The sequence below is a fragment of the Dermacentor andersoni genome, chromosome 1 (genome assembly GCF_023375885.2).
Source record: "Dermacentor andersoni chromosome 1, qqDerAnde1_hic_scaffold, whole genome shotgun sequence".
Classification (NCBI taxonomy): Eukaryota; Metazoa; Arthropoda; class Arachnida; order Ixodida; family Ixodidae; genus Dermacentor; species Dermacentor andersoni.
Genome location: NC_092814.1, coordinates 105,904,486 through 105,930,635, shown reverse-complemented (window position 1 = coordinate 105,930,635; position 26,150 = coordinate 105,904,486). Strand labels below are relative to the sequence as shown.

The following is a 26,150-nucleotide window of genomic DNA, read 5'->3' as shown; positions in this document are numbered from 1 at the left end:
TTCTCTTTGAAGGTCAGTCAATTATTTATTTACATCCCAAGTATACACATCACATACAGCAGAATTAAATCACCACCAATTGCAAGTTCAAATAGCTAGCATTGCTGAACCATTCAAAGATTAGTGAATGGCTTGTTAATTGGAAAGTTGATGCAGCCTGTCAAAGCCTTCTCTTGAATGGCCTGAAATACAAAAGAAAACACTTGTAAAGGACACTCATTTTTAAATGGAGTAGGCTTACCTTGTTGTACAGCTGTGCCATAAGACGGTTTGTTCTGTACTGTTGCTCTCTACGCAACCTTGTTTTCGAGTCAATAACTTCAGGAAGCTTTTGATACACCCTAGGAAATAAAAAATAAAAGACAGCAGACTTTAGCAGTTCCTTCGGTTCTGAACTAATTTACTGCAACAGCAGCATTCTCCAACAGTAAAGACCACTGTTTTATATTCGCTTGCCTGCTTTTTCCTCAAATAATTGATTCACCCAATATGGCAAACTAGACAAGAACCCAGCAGTTATAGGGCTGACTGTTATGGTGGAGGGTTGTGGTCATATTAAAATGCATTATAATTTAGAGTAAGAACATGAAAAAAAAATATATATTCATTACAATATTTAAAACATATTTATAACTGTGTGACAGCACAGAAAGAATAGTGTTGATTAGATAAGTAAGCTCGGACTTTTTATTCTTTGTGATGTATGCAACTTCCTTTTTGTATGGCATAGTATTGCATGTTGTGGAACTCTCAGTCTCTGCCTGTCTAAGGAGGCTAGATTTATTTAGTTAAAATGTACAGCTTTATGGAACCTTTTACTCACAGCTGTTTTTCAAGATTATTTCAAGATACTTTACAGGCCCCATGAGGAGCACTGAGTAAGGGGGCCATCACTGTAAGTTGTACACGAGAATAGCGTAAAGATAAGTAGAAATAATTGCTGCAAAACAGGGTTACAAATGCAGAGCTGCGGTAGCAAACAAAGATCGGATAAATTTTATCCCGCACATTGCTCGCACACATAATCAAACATGTGTGCAATGGTGATTCAGATAATGCTCAACAAGGTTCAAGACCAAGCTATTTAGTGTTCCATGAATTATAGCAAACACCGGGACAAGGATAAGAATAGACAAAGTGCTGACTGCAAACTTCTCAGGTAATCTTGGTGCATCAGGCTTATTTCTGTTTTTGTGTTATAAAGGTGAGGTGGCCTTGTGGCCAGTGCAACAAGTTTCGAGAACTTGTGTAACACAGTTACATTTCTTTGTTTCAGTTTTTCAGTAGGACAACGTCCAAGCACCTATCTGCCTGACGTGACAGCAGCATGGAATTTGAGATGACCTTCAAACTTGAAGTCTCTTTACACCATTTATATTCATATTTTGTGCAAATCAATGTTTAGGCCACAGGTAGGGAGACAGCTACTGTCTTAACTATGTAGTGATTTTCAGACTCAATGACTCATTTTACGAGTCCCGCCTGGGGTAATCAACTCTGCATGAGGCCAAAATGTCTACTACAGCTGATGTCACGAGCAAAACAATGCAGTGCCACCTATCAGATTTGAGTGATTTCATTTCCTTGTACATTTGCAGTGCTGCTATACTGGGCACTTGGCAGCTGTAAATTCTGTAAGCCATGATGTAAACTATGTGGCAGTGCCACAGAAACGTAGCTGTTGTTTCCCACCAGCCAACTAATTCTCAGCGTATCCTCTATTGTGGGTATGTATACCATGTTTGAGGCTTATCATCATCACTGTCTGCCTCCTTTGTGCTGTCGCCACACCTTTCACGAGCATGACAATGACCAATTGCAGGAAAACATACTGCCATCTTATCAAGAACAATTTCTATGAGATGCACATAATATCTTTCTTGTCCACAACAGCACTTTTTTTTTTCTTATGTTGAATTAATAAATTTTCTACGACCGCATACCTCCCCCCTAACAAACAGCCCTATACTGGACTCTTTCTCCCGTTTCCCACAGTGTGTGAATGCTATCAAATAGCAGACTTGTGTGTTAGCGGTGCCACATAATGTAATCCTCATCCACTACAATATTGCTTGGTCTGGCCTCGGAAATACATGTACAGACGCCACCGCTCTCAGAGTCTGTGTGGAGAGCTAAGCCTTGCACTAAATGCCCAGCACAGTTGTCATGCGATAGCTCAGCAGTTAGTGCGCTTGACTCCCCCAATGGATGTTGCTTGACTGAAATAGGCTCAAATCCCTGTGATGGCCGCTGTGGTGAAAAAAAAATTTTTCTTCATGCTGTGGCAATGATGAAGCTGAGGATGATGAGGAGGCCTAATGACAAAAATCATCGCTGTTGTCAATGATGACAACTACAGTCAGCATAACGGGATGGACAAACGGACAAGGCAAACCCAATTTTGAGTACTTAAAGGGCCCCTCACCAGGCCCCATAGCAAATTTTGGTTATATGCTGGAAGTTGTTACGTGTTCTTTAAGGAGCGTTCTGCCGCAAAAATTTTTCAAATCGGCTCATTAATAGCAGAGATAGAAATATTTCAGTGCCGCGAACCCATGATTTCAGCAGGCGGGCTCCACTGCCAAGCAAGACACTCTCTCCACTCGCCCTGTCTAGCCTTCACAAATTAAATTCCTACCTTGCGTTCTCCCATACCAGACCTCGAGGATCGCGTGACGCATACGTCACAGGCCCCGCCTTCATTTTTTTTCACTTCTCTCTTTTTGTTTTTTTTCTCCTGCGGTACCCATCTCCGCTGACCGCGCCGCACGCGAGCTGTTGTCTCGTTCACGCAGTGCACGATTTCGCGCGCTGTGCACAAGGAAACGTTACTAGCGGTATAATTCAGTGCTACACGAATACTTAGGCAGAACAAGCGGATCGCAGAGCGTGATCACGCCGCTGGAACACGGCAGAAAATGGCATAGTTTCGGTACCTGTGCACGTGACCGCACGACCGTGGGAACAAGCAGACGAAGCGGAAGTACATCTCTCTTGCTTTGGAGCGAAGTAAAACAAAAAACACGCAGACATTCTGTTTGTGTTTTATTATTTCTCTAAACTTAGTTCATCAATTCAAGCAACAGATCGCACAGATAACAGATGTCTTGAATAATTCTCGAAGTCGCGTGTCACCACGAGCGACGTCACACTGCATCACCGTCCACTTTGGAGCGCGGCGGCCGCGAGTGAAGAGGGAAACGGCATTCGGATTGAAATTTCAGATCTTTCCACGGCGCGTAACGATGTAATACTTTGCAGACACAATTGTTATCGTGCCATGTATGCTCTGCGCTTGTCAGCTCAAAATGGCCAGACCTGGTGAGGGGCCCTTTAAGGGGGGACATGGGTTGTTGAGATAACTTTGTTATTCCTTGATCAAATCTGACAAAACTGCACACGCTCATTCAGTGTTTTGTGTTTATTTTAAATATCTAGTTATATTTTGCATATACATAGTAGTTGCCGAAGCAATTAAAACTTGCCTGCTAAAGGGAAAGTTGTGAACAACATATAGTTGGATACTACAGTGCATAAGGACAGCAATGTTGGAAACAGATTCGAAATTGAACAATTATTTGTCATTTTTAAAGCCTACTGAAGTTCTATGTTCACAATATCAGTAATAAGAGCAAATGTAAACGTAAATAAAAAAAGCGATTTGGAGCTGAACATAAAAAAAAATCTGCTCTCAGCATTGCCTCCTCAATACAGTTAGTTTTGCCCTGCAAAAGAAATGTAGCCGTCCGACATCTAAAGGTATTCATACAGCAAACAAGCAAAGTGACCAAAAACATGTTTTGAGAGAAATAAGAAAAAAAGAACCTTTACTCAGTGCTTTGCTTACTGGAAAGAGAAGCAATACTGAGACACATCATACACATGCATTTCACATGGCATTGATAAAAGACTCTGCCAGAGGGGCCACTGAAGTCAGGTTTTCTTTTCAGGGTCAAAAAAACATGCAAATCAATTTGAAGCGAGGTGAACACACAGCAACATATTCATTCTCTAGGCATAGGCTATCCATACCTTTAGAAAAAAATTTTAATTGGCTACCTCCTTCTCTTTCAAAAATATAATAAACTTTGTCCTGTGTGTATATTTAAGAATATTGTGTATGTGCATGGTGTTTACAGGGGAAATCTAAAACAATGTTGAAGTGGGAAAATAGGGGTGAGGCAGCTGTCGCTAGTTTTCTAATGCGCGTATCCTCCTATTATCAGGATTTGCAGAAATAAAGCAAAAGTATGAATTAAAAGTAGGGCACGTCCACGCCAACAACGATACAGTAAGCTATTGGCCACAATAAAATTCTAAGTGAAAAGGTCGAGGCAAGTAAAAAGAAACCTCAAATGATGTGGGTGAAAAATTTAGGTGTGTGTGGGGGGGGGGGGGGAGGGGGAGGGCTTGGGCCCTGTGCCTCCCCCCCCCCGTAGTCAGCACCTATGGCACCACAACTTGCGTTTTCCACAAGACAGCAGAGCATTTATAGAATTGCAGCATCCGAGCCAGCCGCGGCTGCATAAGCACGAGCGAGAAAATCCGATTTTTGCTTGGTAGCCGGTATTGAAGCAGCCTTGCAATTTTTTCTTGAGCCTTCTTCACTTTCTCCAAATCATTGGGCTGCAGTAGCTGTGCTGGAATTCCACACAAACACTGGCTACTGCCAGAACCACTTTCATCTGCTAAGCCTATTTCGCAGTCATGGGGGGAGGCTCCGGTGGCACTCGGCACGGGCAGCAAACTATTGCAGGCATCTTCCAAAGCTACTGCACATTTTCGAAAGTTTAAAACCCCTCTTTTCTTCTTCTGTTCGCCGAATTTATGGCATGCAGCAGACTGAATTTGACATCGTTTTGTGCCAAGTTTCACATGCCCGAGCAGATGATGGCGAAACTCCGCCAATGGCATGGCGTGCTTACGGTCACATGCATCAGTCGGCGAATGGAATTGCGCATGAGGACTACTTTTTCGCTGGCTTTTTCTTTCATACCCATTCAGCGCAGAGTAGCGGTGGCACGAAAAGTAAATAAGAAGAGTGGCTCTTTCAAACAAGACAAGATGGCTGGGGTCGGAAACTTAAAACAGCAACTATGCGTCACGGAAAAAAAGCCCTTTTCTGCGCGTTCATCAGTAAAAATACAGCTTGCTGATGCGATACAAAACGCCATTACCACCAAAACATTGGCCCAAGATGCATGAAAATTTCTGAGATAATGCATGAGATGAGAATCCAAAATTAATGTAAGCAAAAAAAGTTATTCCACGATTTTTTGGCCTCCAAGACCCGTGTGTCCCCTTAACGGCTGTCACAGTAAACTGTTTTAACTTCACACTTTCACAAGCTAAGAAACCTACCTCTCAGTCTGTTCTCTCATTTCCTTGTGTGTAAATGTCTTCTTTGTTGAGGCTCTTCCTTTGTTGGTAGAGAAAGAAAAAAGAGAGGCACAATCAAGCAGGGTTTCCATTTTCACTTATCATTTAATGTCCAAGCTGGAGCTGCACTCAGCCTAACACTCTACATCAATGCAGTTGAACATCTATATAACAAACATGGATATAACAAAGTACCAGATATAACAAAGTAAATCCAAAATTTGGTTAGCCATGCTTTATTTCAGTGAGTATTGCACTGCTAAAATGAAACCAAAACTGCAAGATTCAAGACAATATCAGCTATAGCAAAAGCAATATCTGTTTGCTTGTATTAATGTATCTATTCTGCTAGCAAAGATGTTGAATATTCAGCAAGAGCAACTGGAAATGGCACATTCTGAACGCACATGGCCATTTTGGGCCAAAAGCTTGGCTTGCTTGCAACTGGCAAGCCAAGATGCTAGTGAGATCACATGGCTGGATCTTAATGACGGTGCAAAGTGCATTTGTAATTTAGTTTGTACTACTTAGATTCACATCAAACTGCAGAGCTCCAAGATAGATGGGAACAAGTTCAAAATGATGCATTTCGTCCTCTGTCTCAATTTACCCCACCTTGTAGTAAAATTGGTAGATGAAGAAAGGGACAAAGCAGAGTGAACAGGCATACTGAGTTGTCCATAGCCACATGTTATAGCCCTAGAATTGGGCTATACACCATCTCACCAACTCTGTGGAGAGGAAAGTATGGGGTGTGCCGTGGCAGCCAAAGATGCGCAAGAATATGCCATTTGACATCCTATATGGCACATTTGCTTTGTTTTGGCTTAACTGCACAAGGAGGTTTGGGTTGCTTTGTTAGAACCTAAATAACTGCTTTTAATAGTACTTATAGAACTACTACAAGAATCATGTTCGCGTGTTCATTGACTGTACAACGCAGTTAGTCTATAAAATCCCGCTCAATTATAAATGTTGCTATATCGGGCAGATGGGAAGGTGCATTATTGATCGCCTGTGCGGGCATGCCGCTTGACTAAAAGGAAACCCACACAGTCATCGAACTGCCCACTGTAACTGGCGTGGTAGCACCCCAATCTTTAACCCTTTCAGGGTCAATGATGTAAATATACGGCACCACAAACAAGTCCAAAATGGTCGATGCCGTATATTTATGGCGCCGTCTGTACATTTAAAAAGTGCGCCTATTTCCTAACTTTTTATTTCCTGGCATGTGCTGCAACTATGTGGGAATACAGGGAATTTTTTTCTCGCGCCTTCCCCTCTCGGTTTTCGTTGCAGGGTTTGTTTTAGAGCTAGTTTGCCCCGGCGCGTCTATACTGGCGGCGAGGAGTTACGGAGTCGCCATCTATCGGAAGCGCCTGGCTGGCGTAGTATGAGGGATCACGTGGCGCGCTCCTCATAGTTTTTGCTGTCAGCGCTCACTGAAAACACCACGCACGAGATCTCCTGGACATTTCTGTAAGTACTTTCAAAACGAGAGAAGTTTGTTACTGTCTAAATAATAATCATGGGCAAACTGAAAGCACAGAATCGTTTACAGACGCTATCTCTTTACCGAATATGTACAGTGAACGCCACTGCGCGTGGTTGCCACGATGGAGTCTCCCGAACCGGCTTCTTGCGTGAAAGGTAGGTAAACACTGCAGGCAAACTATGTGAAATATGTTCTTATAGTGTTTGTATAACTGAATGGAGTGTAATAGAATGATGCCTCAATGCAGCGATCGCACAGATTCGCAGCGACCGACTGCGCGTCTGCATGCTTGTCCGCGCACTGTTTCACTTTCACCGCGTGCGCGTTCTCGCACCGTGCTATGAGCTTTAGGCCGCAGAATATGAGCATTTGACAGTATACAAGCAACCATTGTTGCGTGGACGCTATCAGAGTTGTTCAAAAATAATTTCATAGTAGAGACTTTGACGGGGAGGGGACTATGATGTGCCGTCGCGACGATTCAATCTTTTTTTTTCCTCTTCTAAATTCTTGGAGGTTTCAATATTATTTCTCGAGTTGCGTCGCACTGTATGTTTATCGGTGTTCTCAGCGTGCATTAATTCATAACACAAACATGACCATATGCCATGATTTTTTTTTAATGTACTTCTTACCGCTCCCTTTCCACTCCAGTGAACTTGCCAGTATCTATAGCATCGACAAGTTCATAGAACAAACCGTCATGACATTAGTTGGGCAGCGGACTCGGGCGAGCGTCTCAGTGCGCGTTTTTCGAACATCACAGACCCGGCGCCGTAGCAGAAATCTTCCTCGCATCTGTGCTTGCTGCATACCCGAGTTGTAGTCGATGGCTGTTTGCCGGTTTTATGTTTCGCGAGCCAAGCTTCACGCAGCTTCTTGTCCTGCGGCTACGTGTGAATAAGGCTGACACTGGGCTCCGTTGCGTACGTCCGGCACTGCGGCACCGCGCAGTAGCCTACCATGTTGCGCGCCTTCAAAGGCAGCCACTACCTATTGTGGTGCTTTCAAGCGTTAAAGGAGACACTCGAAGCGGGAGAATCTCGCCACTAAATGAGGACCGCAGCGTACGAGGGAATTTAAACTCTCGTTTTCAGCTCGCTTCGGCGCTCCCGAAGCAGCCGACGCGGACGCTATGTCCACGTGATCCCTAATAGCACGTCACGCCGACGGTGGCGGCAGCTTTTCCAGTGGTGGAGCTCAAGGCCAATACTACCGCTCGCGCATTGGCTCGCGCACGTGCACGCGCACAGGCGGGCGATGCTTTTGGTTTTGTTCTGCAGGCGGTTTCGGCTTCTTGCACTCGCAAAACTGATGGCTATCTCGTTACTAATCGCTCAAAGGGCGACCGCCTGTTTCTTGCTCGTTTAGTGCTCACAGGGGCACGCATAGAAAGGATGCCGCTGAGCATGCGTTTCCTTTTCTTTTCTTTTTTGAGAGACTCGTGAAAACTAATTGCCTCTGGTTGGCGATTGGATGAAGATTAGCTGAAGTTTGTCACACGTTTTGCTCTTTTGACGGGCACACAACCACACAGTTTTCTTGAATGTGCTCACCTACACAGTTCGATTACACTATGGACATAAATATTAGTGCAAGAGCAGGAACATTTGAGACTTGCGAAATATTCTCATGTGCGCATTTTCTAAGCCTTGAACTATGTGTATAACAATGCATCAAATCTTTAATTCATATAAGTTTATTTTCTTTTTTTTATTGTTGTTATTCATGAATAAACAGTACATATATACCAACGCAAAATATTTCTTTCTCACTTTACGGTCACCCTAGGAAAATTACGGCAAATTTTATTTCGAAATAGGTCCCTCAGAAGAATTGGAATCTGCAATAAAAAAATTGACCCTGGGCGGTCGCATATGCTGAAAAAAAAAATCTACCCTGAAAGGATTAAGAAGTGCGAAATAATTGGAAGATGTGAAGGGTGAAAGTGATTGAAATGGTTGTCAGCTAACGCATGCAGGAAATTTTTTAGGTCTTTTACATATTCACAAGTGGCAATGCTTGAATCAGTTCTGCATCCCTCACGCTATCAACAAAAGAACTGGATTATCTCCATGGCTAACGCTTATCCTTCTTTTTTTTTTTCTTCCATGATGTCTTTATACGCTGCTTCTGCAAATAAAACATTTGGTTTGCCAGTCAGCACTCTGTCCTGTGCGCTTTACTTGCTCGTCTTGTGTTGTGCTGTTTCTGTTTTATTCAGTACTCATACGAATGTAAATGATAATATGTTTCATTGAGGTAAACATACACTAGCCTAAATGAAACTGAGTGTTAATATTCGTTAATTGGAGATTAGGGTTAAATATTTCGGAAGAAAGCTATGAAGCCTTCACAAAATGTCGCACTTATAATTCCCGCTGCACAAATGACCTAGAAATAGGAAAATGTGTAAGACCATTTAGCACCTTTGCTTCCACATGGCTGTTAGGTTATCATATTCGTCCTGCATCACGGTGTTCAGCAGATCACTTTGCTTTTGAGCTCAGTCCAGCCAGGCAGACAGCTAAAAGCATAGTCTCCGGTCTGAAGAATGATGTTAGAGATGCCCTCAGCACTCATGTAAACTATGAGTACGACAAGGATCAGCAAGCGGCCACCTTGCAATTGGACAAAGGAAGCCGAGCCCATGGCCAAGGTGCAGCCACATGGAGTCTGGCCTTGAAAAGGCAATGACTGTGACCAACTCTAGGCAGGACAATTTTCACTTGGATGGTCTTCCGAGAGTCACACATGATTTATGTGGCTAAATTACATCGAGCAATGAAAAGATTTGGTTCAAGTTCACCAGACGTTATCGGAACGCGTATCTCAACTACCAGCAAAACCATGATTGTGGCATGTTGTGGAAGTGAATGACAGCATTCAAGGCACATTGCATACAAATAAAAAAATCAACGGGCTGTCATGAGGAGACAGGCACCCAACGCCGCAAAAAGTGTTTTGTAGAAGAACTGCCACCATCTTTGCCACTGAAGAGTGTTATCATCGTGGACCCCCCCCCCCCCCCCCCCCAACGCACTTTACCACTCCACAAAACTTCAAAGCATGCGGTGAAAGCCTTCTCTGAAAAAAAAAATAATAAAAGAAAGCATTGAGGTCATTCCAGGCCAAATCAACCAGTGTTTTTTCGAAAATCACAGATATAGCTGAAAAATTTTTCACATGTTTACTGGACTTTAAAACTTATTCTCCACTTTTGTTTATTTCTGCCAGAAATTTTGTAGCATTTTGATGAACTTATTTTTCCTGTCCAGCTGAGCTAGAAAGGATCAACCAACATTTTTTTTCAAAGGCACACTGTGTAATCCAGTCGTTCAAATAATGTGTATGGAAAGATGACTAAGTGACTGCCAAAATAGCCAGTTCTCTAAATATTTTAATACTTGAGTGCTTTTGGCACTGGCAAACACGAGTAAAATTGCAAAGTTTGACATTTTTTCTCGGAATGCAGAAAAATTCAGAAGGCAGAAATTAAATACAGTTAAACCTCGATATAACGAAGTCGGTAAAATCGGCAATTTGCTTCGTTATATCAAATTTCTTTATATTGAAATTAGAGCTTTTATGCAAATAAGTAAATTAGAGAGGTGCCATTTGCAAGCAGCCGCTTGTAATTCAATCGTTTGACCAACTGCATCCGCAGAAATTTCTATTTATTGTCTTGGCATTCCTTTGTGGCGGCAGTGAAATTTCGTTATACTGAAATCGAATACAGACACTCTTCGTTATACTGAGGTTCTAAATATATGTTCTATGAACAAGAGGTTATGAAAAGTTAAATACCCCGTTATATCGAGAATTTTTTTATATTGAAGTTTGTTATATTGGGGTTTATTTAATTGTATAGAATGGCAGCATGTATGGCAGCTAGTATAGCAGACAAATATTTGAAGCTTCGGAGGTTCAACAAATCACCTAGAAAAAAAACTGTAAAGTTCTAATTTTTTGCAAAAAGCTTCGTGTTTAGGATAAAATAAAGTAGCTTTGGTGGTCGGCCTAAAAATATATGTGATACATCATTAGATAGCTATACATGTCTGCTATGTATGTGTGAAGTTACAAAAAGGCAGCATTTTTTTTTAAGTGCAGAAAGATCGTCAATTTTTTGGCACCACCGGCTTTTCTCCGACGTGCGCCCAAGCTTGCCAGCTTGGGATGCAGACGATAAAGCTCGCTTCGTCTGCAACCCAGATGACAGAGAAATGGTGTTGTGGTCTGTTTTATTACCATGAGAGGCATGCTCTAACACAACATGGCTTGTGCTTGGTGTGTGCTTGATAAACCATAAAGCCATTGCACATGAAAAATCAATATATGACAAATGCGTCAGGGAGTCCTGCAGTGTTAAAAGATGCACATTTCACGCAGTTTACAAATAGAAATATTTGCTATTAAGTAGCCAGCAAATCCAAAAACAGTGCTGATATCATTCACGCAAAGCATTTTAAAAGATATGTCACACTGCAATGCAGTGCGACATATCAACATGCATTGCGACATACGGGAGCAGAACAGTTTGTGCCCTGCTCTCTGGAACCCAGAGACTGTCATAAGACGATACAAGTAGAAAACATTTTCATAATTACAACTGAAATCCTACACGAGCGTGAACAGTCTCCTGGTGTTGCGTGTTACCATTCTTTGACAGCCTGAACATGCTTGGCTATAAAATTCATGTGTGTCAAGGAGTTTCCGGCAACGTACCGGGAGGTGCTTGGTCACTATAGGAAAGAACAAAGAAAATATCCACAACCCCACGGGCGCCTAGACAGGTCCCAGGCGGTCGACCTGAGACGGTTGCAGACGGGCACTTTCACCAACCCCTACCACCTGCACCGCCTGTGGCCCGCGCTGCACCCGTCGCCCGGCTGCCCGTGGTGCGAGCACGAACGGCCGATATGGCCCATGTGCTTTGGGAATGCCGACGCCACGTGGAACAAGGACGAAGAGGAAGGGGGAATACAACAGCAGAACCCTCTGAAGCGGGACGCCTCGCTGAGAGATGGCAAGCCGCCCTCCTCAGCGAGGCACCCGAAGACCAGGAGTGGGCCGTCCAGCAGGCCAGGGCCGTTGCTGAGGATCTCGAAAGATTTTCCTCAGGCGATGGACCACTGGCAGCCTAGCCCCGGGCACCAACATCAACAACCGTTGGACAAATAAAGTTTATTCCTATCCTATCCTCCTGTTAAATCTGACGTGGTCAGAGGTGCTCGGCGACCACTTTTCGCATTCATGTTAAAAAGAAAATTAATTAAATTAAATTAAATTATGGGGTTTTACGTGCCAAAACCACTTTCTGATTATGAGGCACGCCGTAGTGGGGGACTCCGGAAATTTCGACCACCTGGGGTTCTTTAACGTGCACCTAAATCTAAGTACACGGGTGTTTTCGCATTTCGCCCCCATCGAAATGCGGCCGCCATGGCCAGGATTCGATCCCGCGACCTCGTGCTCAGCAGCCTAACACCATAGCCACTGAGCAACCACGGTGGGTAAAAAGAAAATGCAAGTCAAAGCTGCGGCACTTAAAGTCTGTTGCTTGTCTTCGTATTAATAAAGAAAGGCAGTCACAGTTTGTTGACTAGCTTTTGCGGCTCATTTTATTAAAGATCTCTCCTTGCTAGATGACAAGGCTTCATACATTTATGCTGTATGTGCAATCCACATACAAACATTTCAAAAAATAATTTTTCGCATTTAAAAAATAAAACCTTTTTGTAACTTCTGACATGCATAACAGACATGTTGGGCTATGTAATGATGTATCACATATATTTTTACGCCAACCACCAAGGCTACTTTTCCGACCTTGAACACAAAAATTATTGCAAAAAATAAGAACTTCACAGTTTCTTTTTCAGGCGACCAGCTGAACCTCCAAAGCCTCAAATATTCTTCCGCTATACTATGTCATCCAGGTTACAATTATATATTTATTTCGTGCCTTCTGGATTGCCCTGCGTTCCAAGAAATGAATTCAAACTTTGATATTTTACTAGTTTTTGCTGGTGGCAAAAACACTCGAAGTGTTGAACTATTTGAAAAATTGGCTATTTTGGCAGTCACACCACTTCATTGTCTTGACATAAACATCATCTGAATGGCTGGATCATACAATGTCCCTTGAAAAAAAATGTTGATCGGTGCCTTCTAGCCCAGCTGGGCAAGAAAAATAAATTTTCTTGCTGAAATGCTAGAAAATTTTTGGAAAGAAACATAGATCGGGAGAGCGAGAGTTTTGAACTTCAACAACCATGTGGAAATTTTTTCAACTATATCTGTGATGGTTGAAAAACGCTGGTTGATTTGGCATGGAATGACCCATTCATCACTGACTTTCCAGAAGACTTGGAAACTGAATGTTTACATCGTCTGCCCATGCAATGCTTTCTTGAGGCAAAACACAAGCAGCACACGCAACCTAGCATGATGGTTGTTGACTTGTTAGTTTTGTCTTTGCGAGTTCAGCGCGAAGAGTGAGGGCAGACAACACGACTGCACATCAACACACCACACAAGGCTACTATTTGTCTGTGTGTTTGCTTCCCTGACTGACTGGAAAGGCTCCTAGCTTTGGCTGCACTGCACGTAGTCAGTGACACGGAGTATATGAGAAGAGCGCGCCAACGGACACGCCACTGCTGGCAGCCTTACTAAGTGGGCTCAGGAAAGAGGCAGCCGTCCACTGTAGATCACTGCATCACTGCTAGTGCATCTCTCTTTGATTCACGTTTTCAGAGTGAAATAAGCAACACCTGTCACGTGTGTGTGGTGGGCGAAGTTTCAAGGCATGTCAAAACGCAATTGTTGTGGGGTGGGCTCTCAAGTACCTACACGACTCGCCAGCGACACAGTTCTACTTATGCCCCTCGAGTACTTATGGGTGGGAACTACGGCAGCAATGGTTCACCACCATTGATGGGAAGCTTCTTGTTCCCACGCTTTCTTTCTGTCACCTCGGTGTTTGTTACACTCAATTACATTTACACAGGTAAGCAACGTAGTTGATCACAATCATACTCATGCTTTGGTTTGGTTTATTCACTGTGCAACATACAGGTTAGAGGCATTTCGCTTAGATTCTGAATGCCGCTTGCCACTTCTTTACCGTGTTGCTCTAGCTAAGATGCACGACTGCATCGTGCTGTGTGCTAAAGCTGCTATGGCTTGCAAGCACTGATTTTGTTGGTTTTATGCAGCCCATTAAATCATCGCACCAGCAGTCGCACATTTCACATTTTTGGATCTAGTATTTTATGCCTGGCTTCGCGAATTTGAACTGTTGCTAGTTGCCTGTTGCAGAACTATTGCTTATTTTTTTCAAATACGAGGTTTTTGCCTTGCATCGTTTGTAGGTATGGTTTGTGTTTGTGTGTCGTAACGTTTTCCATTAACAATGGTACAATTTCCATTAACAATGGTACAATGGTACGCATTTCCATTAACAATTTCACAACTGTTCTTGATGAGGCGATTTTCACGGTGGTTATTTGGCGATGTCACATGTATTCAGAGGTAGCAAGATCACTACAATGCATGCCAGCACCGTGCCATACGGAGTTGTTTGAGATATAAGTCTACGCCAACAAGATGTGCTTATTATTGAGGTACAGAAACAGTTTTGCAGCAAGGGTAGAATATATATATATATATATATATATATATATGGAGACACCACATTAGTCAACAAAACAGAATGGCTACTTAACACGAGCTCCATATCATACCTGGGCTTTGTTACACTTGTCTGCGGGACGCACCTGGCACGTATGCGGACTTGGTTGTTTCAAACTCCGGTAACACTATGTACACGTCCGCTATCATAGAGATCCGCGCCTTTCCTACAGATGACACTGCAGAAGGAGCAGTCTGGCACTCGAACAAAAGAGAAATCGCAGCCGCAAACTTCAACCATCCTTGCTGCTAACAGTTGTCTGCTACTGCTCCCTAGCATGTTTTCAAAAGCACCCGCTAAGTGGCCATCAGTGGTGCCTCTATAGGCAGCGCACAATAGGTATAGATGTCCTGGATATCCTTCAATGTATAACTGTTCACACCACCCCTCAGTGCATAAGGACGTACTGAAGGGTGCAGCACGTATGAAGGAGGTTGACTGTTGGCAATGGCGGCCATGTGAGCCACACAAAAGGTGCTGGTCAACTGTATAGTAATGCAATAAGCTTATGGGCACATGTATGAGACTTCCCTATGGTTAAAGTCCGATGCAGGTGTAGATGATGGCACTGTTTTGGTTTGTTTCATTACATATGGGTTATGTTTTTCTTGGCTACTTTAACAAATGACCTGCATAAGCTCAATTCATTACTCCTTGGTGCAATTTTCAAGTGTTGAACTGTTTTACACACCATCATAGTTTGTACAGCATCCAAGGCATCTGTGAAAACAAATAGGGCAGCCTAGGAATTGCCAGAGACAGCTCTGCAAGCTTATTGGGAACACCTTGTACTTTCTTATGTCAGTATGAGCTTCCAGTCTAGGATATATCTTTGCCAACAAATGGCTCCATCCTGCATGGAACTCGGTAGCTGCTGACCACAACAGTTGTTGTTCTGCTGCAGCCGTGAGGCAATATCAGTGAGCCAATATAAGACAAATATACTGGGGAGTCACTAACTGCTTTTGCGACAGAAAAGTTTTGCATAGCCAGCTCTGAATTGATAACCATAATAGCCCTCATACATGCTTCTAGAAGTGTATCATATGCTGCATGAACTAATGGCATGTTCATAAGTAATGCACAGTTTTGTAACCAAGGAACACAGAGGTACCCTTCTGACTGGGACCCCTGAAGTCTTCCAATAAATGCTTCACTAAAGCTGTTCAAAGGCCCCAAAGAATATGTCTATTGGAACAGCAGCAGGATATGAAAAAGAGGACAAGGAGCCCAGCACATTTGACATTTCTTTACAAGGCTTGGAAAGAATGTGTGGGCTACGCTGTTTTGCTATCATGTATACATCACAGACACCATACTCCAAGAGCTGTAATCCCCTTCCTGGCAATCAGTAACAGACTTACCCGTTTATTTCAACACTACCATGCAAGTTTTCTTTTTCTTTTTTCCCGAAATGAGCCAAATCCACAAACTGAACTATGTGAGATAGAGCAGTAATGACAAGAAAAACTGGGCAACTTTCCTCTAGGAAAAGTATCATAATGAAATGGGTCAAATAAGGCAAATGAACTATGTGCAAAGATCGTATTTTTGATAAGAAATGAGCCAGATCCTGCTGGTATACAGATCATAATGAGTCAAACCTACTCGCCCTATACGATAGTGCTTACCACACAATGTGATCGAGGCATTAGGCTCTTGGCAAGTTGTGTTCCTGATTTTTTTAAAGCCTTCAATGCTGCTCAAGAAAAAGATACTGAGACATTACAAATGAGGCTCTCTATGCTTTCAAGGAGACAAATTTGCTCTCTCCAAATATGACTCATGAAGCATAGCAGTGTCCCTAATTGCCAATGTTCTAATAGCTTTCCTAATAATATAACATCGGACCATTCTGAAAGTCATCTTCAACAATGTTTTCTGACCAAAATCGCATCAAAGCGAATATTTCAAATCAAAAAGAGTCAAATGCCAACTTTACATCCTAATATTTTACATCTTAATATTGGTCAAATGTGCTGCATACTTTTTGACTACTTCTTGCTGTAAAGTTGCTCTAGCCCTGACATGCAAGACATATGATTGCGTTATAGCACTGCATTTTCATCTGATAACAATTTTTTTTTTCATTTTTCTCAAATTCTGTTTAGGTGGATTTGACTCATAAAAGAAAGTCCCTCAAGTGTTGCTGATTTGTTGCAAGATGTTGCTGACCATGCCCTCAGCAAACTGCTGCACACCCCTTCCTCGCATCTTACTATCTATGCAGTGTGTCATGAACAGTACCCTGGATATGCCAGTAAAATTCATCCTCATGTTTCATAGTCCCCACATTATTGCAACAATGCCAATGTAAGCAGCTTGGCAAGTCAGTATACCACAGAGCTTTTGTCTATGTTCTGCACATTGCACACATCACAAAATTACAACTTTCAAACTGGGTGACCGTGGTATGCAGTTTCTGTAGCCCCTAAGTGATAGCAGACTGGGAGGAAAAAAAGTGTCTGTTGCCAGAACATTCCTAGAAAGAAAGTTCATCAATAGTTGCATTTCCCCCTATCTGCTTCTTTAACTCACACATTAACTAGAGCAGCACAAAGTCCTTTTATGAGGAGTCTGGTGCTAGGGCCTGTTGGTACATAGCGTGACAAACGACGAAACCCAGCCTTCGAAGATGCGTACACAAGAGGAGACAACCACACCCCAGAATGTGTGGTTTTATTTTCTCTCCTCTTGTGTACGCGTCTTCTAAGGCTGGGTTTCGTCGTTTGTCAATCCTTTTATGAGCACACAAATGGACAAACCTAAGCTTCCTGGTGGACGAGGCTGCACCTGATTTCGGCCTTGCAGCTGCACCTGCAATGGTGCTAAGCGCTGCTTTTGTCGTCGTTCAGCCAGGATGGCAACCTGAGTCTGCCTTGCCTCCGAACGCTTGATCAAGCGGCTACAGCGGGCTGCAAATGCTTCCTAAAAAAACAGCCATCCTTTGATTAAACCATGAAACCAGTAAGTGGAGTTTGACATATTTGCAGCAGTGAAAAGTGAGAGAGCACAATATGACGCATACGGGACGGACACCCATCCTGTGTGCTTCATGGTGTGTGTTCAATAAGTTTAGCCTTCTAGACAGCTTTTTGACTAAAGCTGGTGCTCTTGTGCCAACCTACCTAAACATAATTGATGCAGCTGACACTACTAAACCAATACCACATAGACACAAAAGATTGCTTGTGAAGAAAGAGTTGTACCCTTTGTTTGTACAGCCAGCTTACAAAACTAGTTTATAAATACAGTGTGGAAGAACAGATTTGACCTGTTCTAAAGTCTAACCTATTCTGTCATGCAATATATATAACAGCCTGTACAGAAGCTTGGAAATACTCCTTGTGAAGATTAATACTTCCAGGCAAAGCAAACAAATAAGAAAAAAAATATTGCTTTCGCAGCCGGCTGACATGTGAAAGTATAATTTAGAGGAAATAGTGGCGCAAACTTGTCTCCTATTGAACTCCAGAAAAATTAATTAAACAAGAGGCCACCAAGACAGGTGCTGTCACTAGCGGCTCAACCATGTTGCAGCAAACGTTTACTTCACGTCCTCTCCATACTGCAACAGTGCGCCATCAGAGCACTTTCCTTCTGTGCCAGCAGTGCAACAGCTTGCAGTCACCTGCCCCAGTATGCAAAAATAATTTTTTTAAATATGAATGTATAAGAAGCTTATGTTCTATGGTATGTTAATATACTTTACAAATTTACAGCAAAAGTACAGAACGTAATGGGGTTGTCAGTGCCCTTACAGCACTTTGTAGTAATGTTTCTTTGTTGAAGTGCTTTTATTTTACTGATTTCAAAGGCCTAAATAGGTGAAGTATAACATAATCCAATATACAGCAACTGATCAGCAAATACTGGTGACATCCTCCAGGTTTTATCAATTGTTGGGTGTGTAATGGTTCATTTCAGCTGATACTACTACCTCTACAGCAGTCCTGAAAACAGTCACTATGAGGTGATGCAGTCAACCAGTACATTGATTCCTTGGATATATTAATAAGTACTTCAATACATGCAGTGTGACACATTTTGAACAAATTTGCATTGCAGGGGCCCTTCAATGAAACCCAGTAATTGCATTCGCCAAGTGTACTTTCTTTATCAGTTATACAGTTATGTCTCAAAGTTTACAAAAAGAATCAAAAAGTAAGTAGCAAAATCAAGTTGACTGTGACGTAGTCCACACTGCTGAACCATAATTTTAGTGTACCTCATGACATCTATACAAAGTACATGTGCTAATCAACAAAAACTTTGAATCACAAAAAGTGTCTACAACTCACTCAGCCTTGCACTCATGCAACTCAACATGTGCTACCATGCAAACCTAATACAATGGGAGTGCTGGCCTTTTCAACTGTTCAGTACCGCATGGGTGCAGAATGGCAAAATGGGGAAGGTTAACAGTGCGAGCATCGAGGTTATTGAGGAAAAGAAATTAAATTACATTATGGGGTTTTACATGCCAAAACCACTTTCTGATTATGAGGCACGCCGTAGTGGAGGACTCTGGAAATTTCGACCACCTGGGGTTCTTTAGCATGCACCTAAATCTAAGTACACGGGCGTTTTCGCATTTCGCCCCCATCAAAATGTGGGATTTGATCCCGCAACCTCGTGCTCAGCAGCCCAACACCATAGCCACTGAGCAACCACGGCGGGTGGTTTTTGAGGAGCTGACACCTGCACACTACCTCTTATTTTTCACTCTGGGCCTCAAATTCACATTTTAGTCAGCACAATTACCAGCTAAACAATCGGTTTTCTTTACAGCTTGCTAATCATAATGCGCATCTCTCAACCAGAAAACTTCCAAAGTGTTGCCTGAAAACAGCTTTTCCATGAGACAGGAACTGGTCATAGTCATAAAGAAAAATAAAGGCACCCCATTTGTTATCACTTCTACTGGCATGATAACCAGAATTAGTCAATATAATCCCCATTTCAGCATTGCTCAAAAACCACATGTACACCCTACTGCAAAAATGTAAAGGTTAATCAACCATTGTCCACAATGGAATGCTGGCCTTCACTTTTTTTGTAATAGGGTGTACTTTCCAGGCTGATTTGTCATGACTGAAAGCCAGAGATCTATACAGCCAATGAAAAAAAAAAAAAAAAAACTGCAGGCAGTGCAGTCAGTGAAAAGATGCCAGACAGAACCACGATATTATAGTTAATTTGAGTCAGAAAAGCTGGTTATGTAACTGACATAAGTTCATGGCATGTCATGAACAAGAATAATGCCAGGAGTGGCAAGAAGTGCAGATGAAAGCACAAGTGACATATCCCAGGCTTTCTAAAGAGTGTGCACGGAGCTATTCCTTTCAATTAGACAATTTCTTCAGTTTTTGTTAGATTACAATGGCTTCATTTGAAGCATATCACATTTTACAGCTTTTCTTTCTCTTTTTCATGTGGCTTATGTCTCCAATGCCACTATGTGAGAGATTTGCCTTTTTTTCTTTTATCTTACACATTCGTCTTCATATCTGCTGCCATCATATGCACATTGTGACCAATGGCTTCAAAGCATAAGAATTCCTTCAAAGACAGTTTTCTTAAGATGGTGTTATAGCAAAGAGAACAGCTATGTGGCCATGTGCTGATGTATAATCTCCACAGATGTTTAACATGGCTCCTTTCAAAGTTTTGAGGTAGGGAATGACTTGTAGCATAACTGGTTTTAACAATACTCGGACGTTACAATGATTAGCCGTTGCTTTTCTGTGTGTTCTGTGGCAAAATAAACTGCTCACTGCAGTAGACTTCCGTTCATTTAATTTTTCAGTTCAGTCGATCCCCGCCAACGGTCCTGGCTAGCGCTTATGCATTTGTATGGGCCCCAACGTTCGTTACTTCAATCCTAGAATTGTCATTTACCGAATAATTATATTGACCCAAACAATGGCAATATTACTGGCAGCGTCTGTCTCAGCGGAGCTTAGGAGACAGTAAATATGTTGAACACACGTCACTTGCCATCAAAAACGCCTATTTTCGGCCCAGCCTAGGAAGATATTTAAGCAATAATGGTAGCTCACAACGTCTCATTACGGTATTTACCTGCCTTTTATTTTCTAAAGAAATCGGGCCAAAAATTGCCTGCATGGTGTAAATGAGATACAAAACCATGACCGCCATCGCGAATTTGTACACTTTTCCACATAACATAGCTGTATTGCAGCGAAGCTGACTTTAGGAAACCGGCCGCCATTCTAAAGAAATTTGGTGCGTTATATTTCTACTTTGGTAAGGAGCTTTAAGTCATTTCTACATTTTCTACTTAGCACACATAGAAAGCTAGCGTGCATTCGATTCAGAGGCATGTTAAACTAGTATAACTACTGCCAAATGAATCAGCGGTGTGTTCCGACGTTTTTTTTTTTCTGCATCTTGTTGAATTCAATCCGCCGGATAATTCTATCAACTTTGTCGGTCCCGTCCGGGTCCAATTAACAGAAGTCAACTTACCATTAATCTCCTATGAACTCAAGTGCCAGTGCTGATGTTCTTTTCTTTCCCTCATCCTACGCCTGTCAGCACTGTTTTCTAACATCATGATACAAGTTCATCCAGTTGGTTATAATAGCATAAATGACTTGCACTGATATCATGACTGTCATGCTGGAAAATCCCTAAAATGACAAAATAGTGTGCATCATTTAATCTGCTTATATCCAGCTTACTGCTAGCAACGCAGTGGAGACTGCAAATAGTTCATTAATGTGGAATTTGGGACATCAAATGCAAGCCGCCTATGAATTGTCGAGCATGATGCAAATCTTGTCAATGGTGTCAATTACCTGCAGACTCTCTCCTTCCTTGACATCCTGGTGGTTTCTCTCTTTTGTGGATGCTCCTTGTTGTTTATTGCCAGGGTAGTGAATGTTTGACCCCAAGGGTACTACCCATGCTACAGGACGCTTGGAGGCAGCTTTCCTCCTCCGTGGTGAAGGGTGGTCCCTCTGCTTCTTCGCCGATTCGCCACCCACTGACACAAAGCATCTTCCCTTGACCACAGTGTCCTCATGATCACAACTGGTAAGAAGCAACTGAGAAGTCTGCACAGCAACACTGTTGCTGTCTGCATTTCCACACACAATTTCGGCTAAGTCCTCTTCTGGTGAAGTGGCTTGTGTTTCTGCTGAAGATGGTGTGCAGCTGACGTCTGCTAAGAGGAACAGCTGCTCAAGTTTATGCAGACGTTCAACTTCTTTTTGCAACTGCTTCAGGTAGCCATGTCTCTGTCGGTTAACAAGAAACCTCAGTTTTTCCAGTTCTCTGTGAGCCATGCGCTTCAGCTTGCAACTCTTTCCATTCACTGTCAGCAGCTGTGATGAAGTTCCTTCAGAGACACTGTTGTACGAAGCTGAAGAGTTGTGCTGACCACCCTCTTGATGATTTTTGCAAGAAGCCAATATATCTGGCGAAGAGCACGCTTCACTTTCATATGATCTTGAAAGCAAAGTGTCTGGAAAGGCAAAAATCACAAGCTACAATGGAGCCTTTCAATGCAATATGAATCGAATAAATATCTATTCAATTTTTTTTTTTTTACCTTCTGTGTTGCTTTGTGAGAGCAGCGTTGACTTTGCTTCTCGATTATTGGGAGGTGTGCCATCCATCTTGGCGAAAGAGGACATGGTTGACAGTCCCATCCTGCAAAACATTTCAAAAGGTTAAACTGCCAACTCACAGCACTTGCAGGCAATTAAGTTAATACTCATCAAAACCACTTCATTTTACAGAGAATGTCAATAATTTGCTTGCAATTTGAAATTTTTATTGAGAACAGTAGCACATGCACAATCATGGCAGAATTAAACGCAAACCAGTAAACTAAAAGGCAAATTTCCCATTTACACATTGGCCACTGTGTACGATGCGATGCCAGGGCAATTAATTAAGAGAGGCTTAGTTTTCTGGACATTCTGGACAGAGTGCACATAGCTTCCAGCCACATTCCGATCACACATTTCACATCAAAGTAATCAGGCGTGAGAAGTGCTCTTAATTTCTTCTCGTTAGCATTTCATTCCGGTGTGATAGTACATAATTTCAGGTTGACCAACTGATAAGAGGTTCATTTACAGAGGTTAAGCAAAACAACATTTCACTAATTACATCAAAGTTGTAAATTGCTGCTAGTGCTTCAACAAGCACAATGTACTCACACAAGTTTGTCCTTCCGAATAAGTTTTTGGCACAATGCTGTTGCATGCGTTGAAAGCCCTGTGCTGGCCTGGGATGCTTTCGGTGCTAAATGTGATGCTGGACGGACAATGTACCGCTTTCGTGTCATCCCACTGGTACCTTGCGCTGTTACAGCAGGCTGAGTATTTGCCATGTTAGTGACTTCTAGCCTTTTTACAGATGGGAGGCATGACCCAGAGACTACGAGCCTTGAATCACAATTTTCGTGCTTTTCTGTGGCTGGTTCAGCACTGTGAATACGAGGTAGGACGTCTATTTCAAGTGGCACCACTGCAGGTACATAAGGGAAACCAGAGCTGAGCCAATGATCAAGCCGACGCTTGTTAAGCTCACTGCATGGACGGGGAAGCTCAGCGGGTGTTGCACTTCGGGAAGCCAGTCCTGGTACAGCTGTAGGCAATTTCATTTTCAGTCTGTTGTTGTTGATAACAGTAAAACCAGTGACATCCAAAGGTTCAGATTCTATATGAGAAGTATCAGAGGCAGCAACAAAGTTATCGTTACAATCTCTCCTCTGCAGATGGCTGAAACCTGAAGCATGTTTTCGTGTCAAATTTGCATGCTTCTTTTTAAGATTCCTATGCTCTCTGAAGGTTCTGTGGCTATAACACAGCGAAACACTATTTGCACAATCACGCCTTGGCATTTCAAGGCTCTTTCTGCCTACAGGTAGCTGAACAGCAGGCTTCAACTTGGCACAAGCATAGTCTGGTGTCCTATTTCTCACAAGAGATCCTCCTTTCTCCTTGCCAATTTGTTGGTGTCCACCCTTAGCAAGTGCAATATTGAAAGATTCTTGCTTTGCTGATGCAATACTACTCAAATCTGTTGCAGCACTGCCTGATACTAACAAATCAGACTGCTTAGTTAACACTTTCATACAAGTCTGAGTAGACAAAAGATCTGTGGCAGAAGCAGTAGCTTGGACGCCAGCATCTCTGATTGAACAAGCTTCAGTCTGGACTACAACGTCACGAAAATGTGTCACAGAAAACTTGTGCATCTTCTCATCAGGAGAAACACTGGCCTCATTGATGACACCACCATCACTTTGCTTGCAAGCGTGCCTCTCTATATCATGATACCTTAACCCTCCATGTCCATGTATTCTATCACTAGTGCCAGAATATCCAATGTCTGCCCCATTGTCCCATTCTAATCGCTTGCTTGATGTGTAACTTGACAGAGAGGCTGGAGATGCTTTTCGTGGTACATCACTTATTGTAGAATGCTCCCGGGAAAACATGCCCGAACAGCTTTGCAACTCTGTTTCACAGATGGACAGTTCATGAATCACACTTTCTACAATGTCTTCAATAGATGCATCTATTTCAAGGTGAGAGTCCCATGACTGTAAACTAGCACCTCCACATGAAGAGGTTGAATACCTTGGTCTACAAGTTTTAACACAGGGTTCTTTGATTAGTTGTTTCCTTTCCAAGCTTTTAACATCTGCAGTTTCAGAACGCTTCCGCAGGGACTGTGGTACCACTGTCAGCACAGACTCAAGAGAAAGGGCCAATTCTTGATTACTTATCAGGTTGCCTTTTCCCACGTCATATTTTGAAGCAACTACAGCTTCTGATGCTGACAGGCATGTGCCAGGATAAATAAAATTGGAAGAAGCTGCATGCTCCTGCTCCAGCATTTTTTCTGTACATGACTGTGCTTCTCCATCAACTGTTCCAGACATAGTGCAACTGCTGCTTCCATGTTCAGTACTTCCTTGTGAAGTAGTCACAACTGGTATGCTCTCGCTGCTAAACGAACTTGCAACCGATGTACTGCGTGATGCTACTGACATCAACACTGGCGGCGCGGAGTACGATGTCGAGCAGCCGTCAGTCGGTTCCATCGAATCCTTTTGCAACGCCGGTAAAAACTTTTGCAACATTAGGTTTGCATATTCATTTTCCAGTTCCTGTTCGTGCGAGGTATCTGCAGAAGGTGTCGGTGGCGACGACAGTGCTGTATCCGAGCGCAAACTTCCTACACAAACGCCGGTATCGATGCAGTCTGATATACTCAAGCTCGTTGGTAATGTTGCTGCCTGGTTTTCGCAGAATGACGACGTTTCGCTGTCAGACTTGGCCTCTGGTGTCGCATAACACAAAGGGAACAAGAAGGCTGACTGGTAACTTGACTGCGTTGTCAGAGGTAGTTCCATCGCCCTTCAGCATAGCATTTTGCCTGCGTGATAGAAAAAGAATTACGAAAGTACTGAGCTGAAAGGTCAGCAATATTCCCACGATTTCTACAATGTACTGGGCTGATATGCAAACTAACCGTCATGGAGGTAGGAAAAGTATTCCATGCTAACCATAACTAACTGTCCAACGATTTGTTAATCAGAAGCATTTACCCGCCTAAGTTCTGAACGTTAAAGAAGGTGTTCTAGTGAGATTTACAGCGCGAAAAATGACGTCAACTACCATGAAATTTGTAAAAAATGATTAAAGGTCGTTAACGAATTCGCTAAGTTGTTGAAGTAAATAACATCACGGTCAGAACAGTGGCCAGAAGCATACAGAAGCACGCAGTAACCGTTGTAGAGGGCTGCCTTACCTAGACTGCGAGCACGACTGCATCATACGTGCTAGCACGAACTGCACGCAGGCAGCGTAGGTACACAAGTCGGTCTCACGCTCAACATCCAGCACAACAGCACTGAGGCTGCACTCCACATACGCGAACGGCACACAACTCCACACAAACCACCATGCTACATGTTACGGAGCTCGCGCTGCTAGAACCGTTGGAGCGTCTTGATAGCTCCAGAACCGCTCCACAGCGAAGAAAAGTGACGCAAGGACACGCACAAAAAGAGCATCCCGCATATTGTTCCCGACATGCACCGATTGGCGCTGCTATAGCATGCGCTTGCGCTCTTTGTAAAGTAGTTATTTCTAAACCCTTTGTTCTTTCTGCCGTCTGTTATTGCTCAGCCAGGTAGGTCGGTGCGCCGGACGTAGGTCATATTTGCTTTTGATGATACACGCGCAGTTGCGAATACGTTATGTGGGGCATTTTCGTAAATACCTCGACTATTTCTTTTTTCAGTCTGGTAATGCGTCGCTACAGTGTACCGCCGCATCGGGACAATCTTTGCAATTGCAGATGGCAAAAAAATAAAAAAAATTAAATGGATTGTTAGAAAATACGGCCTCTGACCCATGCTCTGATCTCAAATCCTTTGCAGTTACCTGGTTGCCTAGTGCGTCCTGCGTGCGCGCCGCGCGCATAGGAAACGAGGAGCATGTGACGAAGCGTCGCTCACTGGCGATCGTTATGTGGACTGTTGACTGCAGAGGACCTTGAGCAGAGTTCGGTCATGCGAAG

The 26,150-nt window shown here is 42.9% G+C and overlaps 1 protein-coding gene across 1 annotated transcript; it reads right to left on the bottom strand.

The window, feature by feature from the left end:
• Positions 1-25,475, bottom strand: LOC126545553 (uncharacterized). Its single transcript, XM_050193469.2, has 8 exons — positions 25,377-25,475; positions 22,772-25,001; positions 22,156-22,256; positions 21,401-22,068; positions 17,342-17,504; positions 5,362-5,419; positions 242-341; positions 1-182 (listed from the first exon to the last, which is right to left on the bottom strand). The coding sequence occupies exons 2-8, from the start codon at positions 24,976-24,978 to the stop codon at positions 114-116; spliced, it is 3,366 nt and encodes a 1,121-aa protein (XP_050049426.1). The 5' UTR covers positions 24,979-25,001; positions 25,377-25,475; the 3' UTR covers positions 1-113.
• Positions 25,476-26,150: the final 675 nt, after the last annotated feature.

Bases quoted from the DNA above. Each gene is read 5' to 3' on its own strand.
- LOC126545553 (XM_050193469.2), bottom strand. From the start codon at position 24,978: ATGGAACTACCTCTGACAACGCAGTCAAGTTACCAGTCAGCCTTCTTG. The intron at 22,069-22,155 runs GTAAAAAAAAAA...TTGCCTTTCCAG, and splicing joins CTCACAAAGCAACACAGAAG to ACACTTTGCTTTCAAGATCA. The intron at 17,505-21,400 runs GTAATTGACACC...CTGTTTTTTTAG, and splicing joins AGGAAGGAGAGAGTCTGCAG to GAAGCATTTGCAGCCCGCTG.